The 13,189-nt window shown below is 43.2% G+C and overlaps 1 protein-coding gene across 1 annotated transcript in view; it reads left to right on the top strand.

The window, feature by feature from the left end:
* The window catches only part of stxbp5l (syntaxin binding protein 5L), a 79,108-nt gene that overhangs the window by 44,327 nt on the left and 21,592 nt on the right, over positions 1-13,189 (top strand). Inside the window, exon 16 of the mRNA XM_046053791.1 lies at positions 3,129-3,194. Coding sequence (XP_045909747.1) covers positions 3,129-3,194 — 66 coding nt within the window. The remainder of the gene's footprint in view (positions 1-3,128; positions 3,195-13,189) is intronic.

The following is a 13,189-nucleotide window of genomic DNA, read 5'->3' as shown; positions in this document are numbered from 1 at the left end:
GGCAGAAGTTCAGAGTCTGTTCACACTGAAATAAGCTAATAAAAGCTTTCATTTTGTGAAAGTGCAAATATTAATAAATGCTTATTAAGCCTAATTTAGAGATATTACATTACTGTTTGCATAAAATATGCTCCATCAACAAGTACAGTCCAGTAATAGAGGTGTCTGAATCAGCATTCACAAACCTGCATCAGTCCAACCTTATTTCTTTCCTGTCTTCGCTCTTTTCCTCTAACACAATAACATACAAAGACAAAAACACCCGTCCATGTCAGTATGCCTGTCACAGATCTGCACTATGACATGAAGTGCATGTTAACAGGCTGCGTGTCATTCCACATTGGCATTATTATGCATGTTGTCATTTGATTTTTCTGTCCTTTCTGTTTTTAGTCCTGCTTGAGCATAGATCTGTAGTCAAAAGCCACAGAGGTCTCGTACTTCCTAACCCCTGCCTCCCATTTCTCTGCTACTGATCTTAGCTGGTGATGGTCTCAGAAATTCTCTTAAACACAAGCCGCACCTTTCTTATTTCACTCTATACTAAACTCTGGATTTGAGGGCATCTCCGCTCCAGTGGTGTAATATTTTATGATGTCTAAGGTCCTTTAAGCAATTTAAAGTACTTTCATACATAATTCCCACAAGTGTAGCTGGAATTGCTTTACTTGTATTCATTGTGTGAAGGAGAATATCAAGGTAGATGCAGGATTTGCTGTTGCCTAAGTGCTTTTATTGACTACCACCACACATATTGTTCCCAACTTACTGTTTTGTAAAAGTCTTTCTGTGTTGGGTCTTTAAAATCAATTTGGAGACGGAAGAAAAAATGAAAGCGTGCAACTGTGCCTTTTTTCTGTACCCCAGGTGGTGTTGGCAGATCTCGAGCACTTGCTATGCTGGAGTTAATATAATACTGAAGACAAAACTTTAAAAACCCAGACAAAAGGCCAAATGGAGTACATGACACTAAAGCTGCTGGACTCGTATTCCTGCTTTTTAAAACACAGTTTTCTGTCCTTCCCACAACATCTTTAGCTGTCGCTGTCACCACACATATCTGTATATGTGTACTATATATATATGTAAGTCAAATTTAGTGTTTTCATTTAATAAAATGATGCTTGATTATTGATTATTTAGGTGTGTTTCACTAGATATAGTGTAATGCATTATTATCAGCCATGGAGAAAACTATATAAACAAAATGCAATGTAAAGCAATTATTTGATGCAACAAGAGATTCATTTATTTTGATGCTGCTTTGTACATAATGATATGTTGCCTGCTAACAAAGTAATTTGCATTTTGTGCAAATGACCAATCACATCAGCGTTTCTGGGGTTTGTAGCAGTAGCGGGTAAATCTTGTCTGTCCTCCCCCTGAAACTAACTCAGTTGCTGCTTGCTCTCACTTTCTTTTCCACTCTAAGCCTGTGTGTTCTTCTCTCTTCCCCTTCCCTCCTTTTTCGTCCCCTCCCTTTCCTACGTCCTAAATTTTTTAAACTCCAATCCTTCCCCATCCACACATTCCTCCTCTCCTTACCCTGTTTCTTTCTTTGCTCTCCTTTCTACCTTGTTTCCTTCTGCCCACTTACTTGCACAACTCTCTGCCACTTTTCTGTCTTTCTCGCCTCCCTTTCTTCTCTCATCTCTCCCTGCCCTGAATCTCTACCTACACTTCTCACTCTTCATTCCTGCCCTCCATCCTTTCCCCCACTCCTTCCTTCCCTCTCCTCCTCCTCCCACCTTATGGTGACTCTGTGGTCGCTGGTGTGGGCATGTGGGCCTGCCTGACAGAGTTTTGCATGCGCGGCCTGTCTAACTTTTATTCAGATTCAAAGAAAAGGATCCGTACATCCTATCAGAGTAAGTCGGGCCTTCCTGAAGGCTGGGGGACACTGTGTTTGTGTGCGGGGTGGGTTGGGCAGTGTTTTGGTGCAACATACTGGGACAACAGGGTTGGTAGAGATGGTTGCCATAGGGACTGGGAAGGGATGATGTGGACTGAAAGCAAAGGAACAAACAGAAGAGATGATTGGAATGAAAGTTGTTTCATATCTGTATTTTGCCATATAAAACAGAAATGCCCTATTCCAGTCATGTCCAACGGTTTGTCCTTTGCAGAAAGACGGCCACTCCTTTGAGTCTGTTAAGTAAGGGCAGTTATAAATATTATATGATCCATGTGATGTATATTTTAACCGAAGCATAGATAGTGGGGTGAGTAAAGCCTTGTTCATCCACTGGGCCGAGTTCAACTAAAATGTGTGCTTTTAGTGGATGATTACAAAGGAATTCTTAATTTTATACTACAATAAAGGTTTAATCTGAGTCTCTTTCAATTTCTTGAATCATTTGTAAAGCCAGTGTAAATGATTGAAGGAAAATTTGCATTAAGAAGTTTTGCTGGAAGAGAAATAATTAAATTAATCCAAATGTTTTGAACTGTGACGACTCAGTGAGGCTGTTAATGAAGTCATTATGAACGCGGCTTAAACACCACACATTTGTACCCTAGACTAAAACGAACAGGACATTTAAGAATTTGTGGTGTTTTTTTTAAAAAGGGAGTAGGTATGACGTCTCATTCTGGCCTGTGCGTGGTGCATGTGAGCAGATTTGGTCAGATCCTGATCAAGTTTGTGTTTGTACTGTTTTGTATTTTGATTGTATGTGTTCCTTTGTCATGAGATTTGCACTACATACTGCACTATAGATGCATAATTATGGTCATGCTGACACTATAATGCCATCTAGCAGGAAATTCAAAATAAAAGTTAAATGTATCAAACAGATTGTAGTGCAGGTCACATCTGGTTTCAGCCACTCAAAATGAATCCTAAGAAACATTCACAGTGGAAGGGTAAATAGCATATGTCAAATATTAGTAAATACCTTGATCCCCATAAAATCACTTCACTTCATCATCTTCACAAATAATGAAATACTGGGAATTGATACAGCTCATCAGAGATGATAAACCAAGGGCTTTCTCTGGGTTCTGCGTGGCTGACATCAACCAAGTTGAATTCTGTTAAGTCCGTATGACTAAATAATCTTGAAATAATCTGACGGATCGTTTGTGTTCTACTTTATCTTCCTCTCGGCTGCTATTGGCTGTGGCAGGCCTTACTGAACTCTCTGACAACCAGCAGTCCGTTGACATGGAAAGAAGCAAGTCGCCCACCTCAGGTAACCTGCTGACACGTACACACTATCAGGCCCACCTTCCCTGTTTGGAAATTTATTTTGTGATTAACACTATGAAGCTTTGCTGGGATGCTATTGTCTTTAAACGTGAGCAATACCTACAGTATGCAGCCTGTGGACACCTCACCTATCCCCTGAGCATCTTGACCTGATGAGTTTGATGTTGTATTATTTCAAAGTTTTGGAAACAGTGCAAGCAGTGCTGAACCCTTCAGTGGAAAGTTGTTGGTGAGAAACGTAATGTATTTATCAGTATGACTGCAGTGTACTGTGGCTCATCTGACGCATTTTGCCACAGCTTTCTGCTGGTTTTCCTTTATTGCAGTGTTGCGTAATAATTGTATGTTTTCACAAAGGTAAGCAAGATAAAAGACTAAGCTTTTCATTTGCTCTACCACTTTCTTTATTTGACTTTCTTGTTTGTCCAACTCTTCCTCTTCTCTTGGACAGAATGATAAGTCCTACTACTGTTATGAAAGACCTAGTGTAGCATAAAAGTAGCTAGCAGCTCATGTTTAGAGAGACAAAGGATAAAAAGATGAAGAAAGCAAAGCATAGGGGTGTCCAAAGATCCAATCACATGTTTGCTTTAAACCAATGTTGATACAACGGCTGGCAGCAGTGGTGATAACCTGCAGTAGATAACATGTGGCTGTAACCTAATTTTTATGAAATTAAGGCCTAATTATCTGTCTGAGATCAGATCAGAACAGTTCTCACAGCTGGTTAAATATTTATATCATCCATAATATATTATAAAAACATCCTGTGCACTGCAGTCAGTTAAATATTTGCCAGCATGTTGGAGTGAAGCAGTGCTTGACTTGCATTAAATGCTACCTGCTGTATAATGAAATAGACATGCCTCTTTAGAAAGGGATGGTGTGATGATGCATATAATGTAAATGTCCTTAATGTTTGTAGTTAATGTTATATATATATATATATATTATGCTATATATATTATCTTGTCTCCTGCTTTGGGTTTCAGGGTCACACATTGGAGATACAGTACAATGGTAGATATGAAGGTGGTTAGTTTTTTGCAAGAGCTGCAGTGTGAGAGGACAGTGGCTCATGATGAATATCATAGATCAGAAGATAATGTAAGAGGTCCCTGGGTACTGGGTAAAGGTTGGATGCATTATGAGATTGTTTATAGTATGGCGAGGTCTGTGTGGTTAGAGACAGGGCAGATGAAAAGCAAGTATGTTTATGATTGCAAAGGAAGAAACAGAAGTGCATAATGGAAGGAGCATAATATCAGCAGGCGCTTCTGTATCTGTCATGGAACAACATTATCTCAGCAAATTCAGAATTTAAAGGTCAAATGGAGAGTGTGTGTAAGCGTGTAAATGTGTACTTCAGACACTGCCAAGCAGGCATGCTGTGTCCTCGAGGCTCTGCGTGCTTATAATGCTTTAGTTTCCAAACAATTTAATTGAACAATTTGGGGAAAAAATCTAATTGCGATTTTTCTGCCAGACATTGCAATTACGATTTTATTTGCGATTTTTTTTATTGAACTTTTGCTAAGTTCAATATTCACTGCCAGTCTATTTTTGACGGAAGCCACGTCAAGCAGCACAGAGCAGTTGAGCCAGGCAGGAAGTCTAACACAGAACGGCACAGAGAAACCAGTCGATTTTCAAAATAAAACACCCTTTGCAGACTCCCGATCGACATCAACAATATACACAGTTAAAACAGGCAACAAAAGAAAGAATTTAACTACATAGCCTACTTAATCATAGTAGAAGAACAAAAATCTAGGACAACTGAACAAATAATCAAAATCTGAACAAGTCAGCAAAATCAGACAGGAAAAGCGTTCTTACTCTGAAATGTCCCATGTGGACTTGTAACGCCTGCAGAGAGCGTAATGGGCTTACAGAGAGCCGTTATCCGTAGTTGAACCAGACAAAATGACAAATTAACAACACGTTAACAACATGTAGGCTAAACACTTTGCTACTGAAACACTTCAGTGTGAGTTGAAGCCGGAGAAAATCACGACACAGCCACTGCCTTGTAAAATGTACACGCCCTGTGCCCGGTCTGATTGGTGAGTAGGAACGTAACAGGAGAAGCATGGCACTGAGGAGTTGGGATGTAGCATCGTCCTCAGACCCATGGTGGGGAGGAAAGAAGCCCGAGAGAGGAATCACCCGTGACTGAAAGGAGTTGGTGAAGCTATTAAGCATGAATGCAGGATTGGGGCACAGGACAGCTGAGCTACCATCACCCTGAGTCCTGAGACACGACGGAGCCATAGAGAAGGCAGCCAGATCACTGACCCTCCTGGCCGATGGTAGAGCCACAAGTAAGGCGACCGTGGCCGAAAGAAAGTTCAGGTCCGCCGTCTCTTAGTCTCAAAAGGGGCTTGGGTTTGCGTGTTTAAGACCAGCGCCAAATCCCACTGTAGAACAACAGGTCGTGTCACCGGCCTGTGCCTCTGCACCCCTTTCAGGAAACGCTTCACCAGGGGGTGAGCATACACCGTTCTGTCACTAAAACCGTCATGACAGACAAGATGGCGGCACCATAGTTTAACCGTGCTGAACGGCAGACCTCTGTCCACAAGCAGCTGGAGGAACGAAAGCACTCCCGGCAGCTGACAGGCCACCGGTTCCAACGGCTGGTTCAAACACCAGCGTTGGAACACCGACCACTTGTACGCGGTCCAGAAGGCACGGGATCACTCGAACCGGCGGAATAGCATAAGCAGCCGGGTAGGCCACAGGGTGCGTGAAGGCGTCCACCCTGCCCAGGGGAACCCCGACCGACAGAGAGAGGGTCCCGCCAGTAGGCCAGATTCGAACCAACAGACAGAGTAACAGCAATCAGGCGCTGTCTCTGTCTCACCAGGTTGACACACAGGCAGATGAACCACCGCTGCAACCTCCTCATGTGCAGGAGGCCCAGGCGGACCACCACGACCCATGGGGGAGGGGCCCGTCTCAAAGGGCTGGGATGCCGGCCGTGGGGGGGCCAGGCAGGCAGCAACCTCCGTGTTCCACCAAACAGGAGAGCTTAGCACCTGGCGGGGAGAAGGAAGGGTCACGGGCGCAAACACACGCTGCCATGCAGGAGGGAGCCACTCCCTGCGTGGCGGGCACGTGCGAGTCAATCTGACGGCAAGGCACGGCCATCGGGGGAGCCGAGCCAGTACTCGCTCCACCAGGGCCCTCCGCCGCTCACATCGTGAGAGACCTTCACACACAGTCAGAGGGGTCTGTTTGGGTGTCCTCCCATATGTGGCGGGAGGTGTAGTTGCCCTCGTGGGTCCACTGCCATACCGCGGGAGGGAGGCAGAGGCAGACACAGTCACCGCACGAGGGTATGGCAGCCACACCCATGAGCCCATAACCATGCCCCATTCCCCTCTGTTCAACAAGCCACGTGTTGAACAGAGGCGGGCCAGGTGTAATGTGTGGAGCGGTGATAGGATAACACTACACGCAGGGTTGTGTGTAGTGCTTTTCTGTCCGCATGAAGCGTAATGACCGCTTCAAGGGCTCCTTTGACACAGCCTGTGCTTCTGTGAACCAAGGGGGAATCCCTGGACGCACAGAAGGACCGTGCCAATGATGCCGTTATTATGCACAAGCTCGCAGCCGGGGACTGCCAGGGGAACGTGCGTAATGTGAACAGCATCACACACTGCCCGGCAGATTTCTTCTTCAGAAAAATATCTGTATATGTGTATATGTTCTGTCCACACGAAGCTAAATGTCCACTGTCGTGGGCTCATACACAGTTTCTGTGGGGATGTGTGTGTGAAGGGACCTCTGATCGTGGGCAGAGAGTGTACTGCTTCAAGCTGCAGATTAGCCACTTGGCTTCCACAAAAAGGAGCAACAAGATTTCACACAGCTTTTTTTACGAGCCATAGCTTACCAGTGGTCCGCTCTGACTGACGAGATCGACCAGCAGCAATGAAACCGGTTGCTAGATGTCATTAGCTGCAGCTAATGTGATGCAACGTGGACACATGGGATCTCCCTGGTTGGCTGATCCAGGGACAGACCGCATGTCAGCTATACGTTAGCTTACCGTTAGGTACCTATTAGCTCAACGTTGACAACTACTACTGACGGTAGCATCCTTAACAATGGCTTGCCTCGCCTCGGCAACATAGCAACGTGGAGGCCGGCGTCACCGGAGGTTGTAACGGGGGAAGCGGGGAGCCGCTAGGGGATTCCCGCTCATCCGATAGCAACAGGTCGAGGGCTTCGTCAAGAGAGTGGGTGGAACGCCATGCCACCTCATCCTCACCGGCAAAATGATACGCACGTCGCTGCTTCTCTTCGGGACAGAGAAGGTCGCAGAACGAGCAGCGTGAGCCAAGGGTGAGTGCACGGACGCCACACACCCGTACTGATGTAGCGTGGTCCCGCCCCTCTCGGGCCGACTTGCTAGAATACATCGCTCTTCTTTTTCTGACAGGAAATCTTCTGCTCTTCAGACAGCTCAGTGCTGAAGAAAAATGGGAGCGAAGGCCAGGTCTCACCATTTTATATATACAAGGTGCGGACGTAGGAGAGGCCCATGCTTTGGGTGGGCGTAGACAACTTTGCGGAGGGGTAAACCCAATAGTGATAGCCTTAGAGGGCGAAGCCTATACGAAATAGAACAGAATGAATCTGTTACTTCATGACTGTTAAAAACGGGTCAGATGCGCTGTATAATTAGGCTACATTAATCGCCGTCTTCACGATTAGTTAATCTGTTCTTTCTTTCGCAATTTCGATTTGAAAATGATTAATCGTTCAGCCCTATTTCTGTCATACTGTGTGACATCCCTTTCTTATCTTTGTCTTGATGGCCAATTTGTGCTTTTCAGATGGCTTTTAAGGAAAAGAAGAACAATTTAGCAGCATTTTCTTGAATCTCCAGAAATAGCACTCAGATCTTTTAAACCTGCCAACAGAAGGAGAATAATTGGACACTTAAAACTATTTGCAATTAAGTAATACAAGTTCTAGGAAAATGTTATCCTAAGGGGAACTCAAAATATTTTCTCTTTGAACTAAGCAGAGGTACAGAGGAACAGTGCTAGGACACAGCTGATGTTTGTGTAGTAAGACATGAGTAACTGGTGATGAATTCAGCAATTATCCTGAGAAGTATGTGAGTGCAGGGGGAGCGCCATTGTTTGCAAATATTCGATTAGTGTGATGTGTTTTACAGGGAATCGAAACTTAGGGGGTTTTTGCCAGCACTAAAGCACTTCATATGCTTCTGAAAAAAAATTATTTGACAGGGTTCAAGCCACCAAGGTACCCGCCGCTTCCCGCTTCCCAGCTGGCAATGCACTGGAGAGTTATCCCTGTCATTACAGGTGATAAGCCCACTTGGCTCCATGTTGCTTTTGTGAATGGTCCAAGTCTTTGAATGATTCTCATTCTAGCCCCTCACCCGAAACAATGTCCATGGGAAAAGTCTGTTTTTGACGGAAGCCATGTAAAGCTACATACTGCAGATCGAACCGGGCAGGAATTCAGACACAGAAACAGCCTGCTTGAGCATGGTAGAAGCACAAACATCAAGGACAAATTACCAAGTCAATAAAATCTGAGCAAGTCAGCAAAATCAGGCCAGCAAAACACTCTGCTTCTAAAATGCTCCCTGTTGGGTATAAAACCCTACAGAGGACGGAACAAAACCGTGTCGCAGCCGGAACGCAACGCAGCCGTGCCCGGTGGAATCCAGCTGTTAGCCTTCTGCTACCACAGTCCTTACCCAGATCAACAGCTGAAAATAGACAGATAGATGGACCTAGATATAGAAAGTACACTGGGGTTGCACCTAACGATTCTTTTTTAACTGATTAATCTATAATTTTTTTGATTAGTCGATTAATGTAACGACTAATTTATTGATTATTCAAAATGATTCTTTTATTACTTGATTAATATAAGAATTCATAAATCCTAAATAAATATCAAAAACATATTTAATAATATTTCAATATTATATTTTATCATCATCCTGAAAACGTGACACATAAAGCACATAATATTAATGTCATATTTAAAAATGTGTCTAATTCCCTACTCACTGCTGTGTAATGATATTAATAAAAATGACTTGCAATAACATTAGTTTAGTGCACTGTATAAAAAGAACCTGGTTGTGCTGCAGAAAATCAGTAGACTGTAGACAACAGTAGAGTCTTGCTTGGGAAAATATTATTATTTGTAGGTATAGCACATAAGTAAGCATCTTGTTGCCCAGTAGCATAGAAAGACCAATGCACTGTATCCGCAGGGGGGCGAATAGCGTGACTAAACAATGACTCAGAGATTACTCCGTCAGGTCCTGAGCATTCTGCTGCTTCGTGATGGAGGACTGTGCTACAAGCAAGTGAGCAGTGTTTCATCATCTAGCCAAATAAAATGGCTAATTGAATGAAAAGGCAGATATATTTAACCATTAACTTCCTCCTCTTTTTTTGAGGTGGCAGTGATTACGGGCTATACAAATAAACTGGAACTGACTTGACTAGATGTTTCTGCTACAAACCTGTCTGTCTTGCAAGTCCTTGTTAGAGCTCCAAAGTATCTTATTACTCTGTTTTTGAGCAGATTTTACAAACAGTTGGAATAATACTTGACTGCAAATTAAGTTGTGTGTTTGTTGATTAAAATTTTTATCCAGCAAGTACGCTTGTTTACTTTATCAGTATATTCAGACAACACAAATTGGTTGTCTCGCGCTTGAGCTTTGTCTTTTTAATGCTCTTCTCACATTTGCACACCCTACAGCCTTGCCTTTGAGTTTCTTAAGGAGAGCATAAAAACTGAATAACAAAACCAGGACAAGATGTTCTTTCCTGTCTCGGCAGAGAGTCTGTCAGCATTGTGATGTGGACTAGGTCATGGTCATTCTGTCCCATTACAGTCCCTGTCATTTGCTAATTAGGGAAACTGAACAAAGGAAGAGTTATGGATAGATGGATAAAAAGCGTAGGGACAGACACAGCACGACGCAGCACGATCAAGTGTCTGATTCACTTTAACATTTACCCAGAGAGGGGGGGAAATAGAGATTGGTAGAGCTGTTCCATTTAGCTGAGTAGTTTCAGAATTATAATCTGCAATCAAGATGGAAATGCTAACAATGGTTAATATCAAAGCGACCAAAGTAAAAATTTTTGTCAGCTTAAAAAGAAATCTCTATCTATCTATAATCTAATATTAATGCGGTGATGTATATTTAAACTGGTTATGGCTGGAGACAAACCAGAAAACACAGGTGTGCTCTGCTTGATAGGCGAAGAGTTCATGGTTTGTTTCCTCCTGCTGAATATCAACGTCCACCCTTCATTAGAGGCTGTCTGGTTGTCCCTGGCCCACCAGGTGTGTTGTGTCTGTTCAAGGCCATATACAGACTCTGGACAGCTTATTAAGGAAGCCAGCCATTGTCCTGATTCACCCTGTGTGTCAATAACAGGCGTCTCTCTCACCACTCCTTCACACACCTTTCCCTCTCTTTTTCCTGACCTTTTCCTACCTTCCCTTTGTCATTAGGCCCAGTAATTGGCCCTTCTCCTGCCTGAAAGCTGTCTCCCTCCACATTCTCCCCATTGTCTTTTTTTTTTTTTTGATGTCCTGACGTCTGTTGTTTTGCTTTGCGGGTTCTGCGTTACATTTCCTCGGGGAGCCTTATGTTACTTGTGGCTATAGTATGTAGTCTTATCTGACCAGAACCAGTTGTGAGATGGACTAACAACCTGACATGCCGGTGATCGGTGGCTGACCCGGCAGGATATATTTAGCGGTGAGCAAGTTGGGGGAGAAAGGAAGGAGGGGACGGCTGAAACGGTGTGCCGAACAGATGCCACCTGCTCAGCTCCATTAAACTCGAGGTGGTTTGATGTTAAAATACTCCTACCAACAGTGCTGGTGCACTTTTTATTAGTAGCATCTGTCTAATACACATTAAAACCTATGCATTATATTACTACTTATAAACCAGCATAGGTGTACTGTTTAATAAATTATATACAAATACTGGACATTTTAAGTAAGTCACCGAAAATCACATCAAGTTTTCTATTTGTAATGATTTTGCAGTAATATCTTGATACACAATGATCACAACTAAAATTGTTGTACATGTATTGCATGTACATGTTACACACTCACATGCAACAATGTTATCACTATTACCAAAACTGGGAATGAAGAAATGCACCCTTGAAGCATTTTGTGGTTGCATAAACCTCATACCAACCATACCAAATTTCAAATGTAAACATTGCTGTTTCAGTCAGTATTTGCTCTGCCATGAGGTTTGTCTGAGCCTCGAGACTATTCCTAACACAGGTCAAGCGTCTGTGCTTCAGTGACTCCTTGTTTTTTGGATAAGGCAAGTAAGAGAGCATTGGCGGGAACAGGTTGCAGTTACCAAGAAACTGCATAGGCTGTGTGATGATGTCATTATGAGGATGTCACCATCTCCATCACCATAATCAATAGCTCAATAAGAGTCTCTTCATATTGAAATCTACTTAAAATGTGTATATGAGTCTAGCGCTAGTGTTGAGCATCGTCATACTCTGTATCTCAAATGAATGACCTTACTAATGTGATGTTTACTTAGGTTTGAAGTTGCTGCAGTAGGGGTAGGAAGGACGCTTTAAATAAAGTCTACTCTGGCTGTGTCACACCAACAGCCTGTCAGCAGGCTGCGAGTCCTCTGTCAGTGGTCCCACAGCTTTTCAGCCACAGCCTCGGGTGCTGGGTAACAAACATGAACACTGAAAAAAAGAAGAATGTTGGCACTCTGCTTTTGGGTTTGCCAAGTTAGCTCTCCTTTGAGTTTCTATTACGATTGTGGCTGATGACATCTCAACCAACAATTTGTCTTTGTCAAGTATCAGGTGTTTGACTGTGACCTTGAAATGATGAGCTAAATTATTCGTTGTCTCTTTGAAATACATGTATTAAATGTGTTTAAAATCATTGTTGGAACTTAGACGTGTTTGTAGAGTTTATTGTGAAGTAAAAAAAAAATGCCTTGGGGCATTAAAAGACACTTCAGGTCACAGTGACGTGTGTAATAAAGCTGTAGGACTGACTGCCTATAAGGAGCCTGTGGAGACAGCAGAAATATTTTGAATTAAAACGAGATGGACACTTGACTTAGAGGTAGACACACTTGACTGGCAGTTGTGGTGTTGTAGTAGTAGTGGTACTGTTGTTGTTTGTGATAGTAATAGTTAAGTTAGTATCATATTGCTGGTGGAATAGTGTTCTCCTTGATTTTCTTATTAACCCTTTTGTTTTCATGACCTCTCTCTTCTGATTTCCTTCCTGTTACCTGCAACCTGTAACCCAGTTCACCCATTGTGTTTGTCTCTTCCGTGCTGCCCTGAAAAGTCTTTGTCTGTTCTGTTGGATCTCCTATTCCAGTTCATTACCCAACCTCCCTTCACAATGACCCACGCGTCCTGCCAGAGCCTGTGGCCAGTCTGAGAGCCAGCCACTGCAGTCCAGTCTTTTACTTACTGGACAATGGTAAGAGGAGGAGGGATATCTCTCGGATCTCAGCCTCTTCGTGGACATGTGCTTGTGGTTTTTCACTGTATGGCAATAATGCAACATTGGGAGGGAGATGGGATAATTGGGGTTTTTTTTTGACAGGTGGTTGGTTCGATGTTGCGCCTTGCATGTTAACTCTGCTTCCACACTGTGAGCAACACTATCAGCAAAACACCAGAGGCGCATTCATACGTTAAATGCCAGAGGCACATTCATACGTTACAGAGCTACAAAAACTGGGATCTTCAGTAAATGCATTTAATTGAATCTGTCTTCTTTGAAAAAAGCTAATTTTTTTTTATAGTCGGTGAACATCAAGAGCAAGCCTTGTTTCCCCAAGGTTCATGAAGAAAAGATCTAATTGGTAGGTGCAAAATGGATGAGAAGTTGATCGCAACCATTCAAACCTTCCCAGTTTCACTACAA

The sequence above is a fragment of the Micropterus dolomieu genome, linkage group LG07 (assembly GCF_021292245.1).
Source record: "Micropterus dolomieu isolate WLL.071019.BEF.003 ecotype Adirondacks linkage group LG07, ASM2129224v1, whole genome shotgun sequence".
Taxonomy (NCBI): Eukaryota; Metazoa; Chordata; class Actinopteri; order Centrarchiformes; family Centrarchidae; genus Micropterus; species Micropterus dolomieu.
This window is presented reverse-complemented; position numbering and strand designations above follow the sequence as displayed.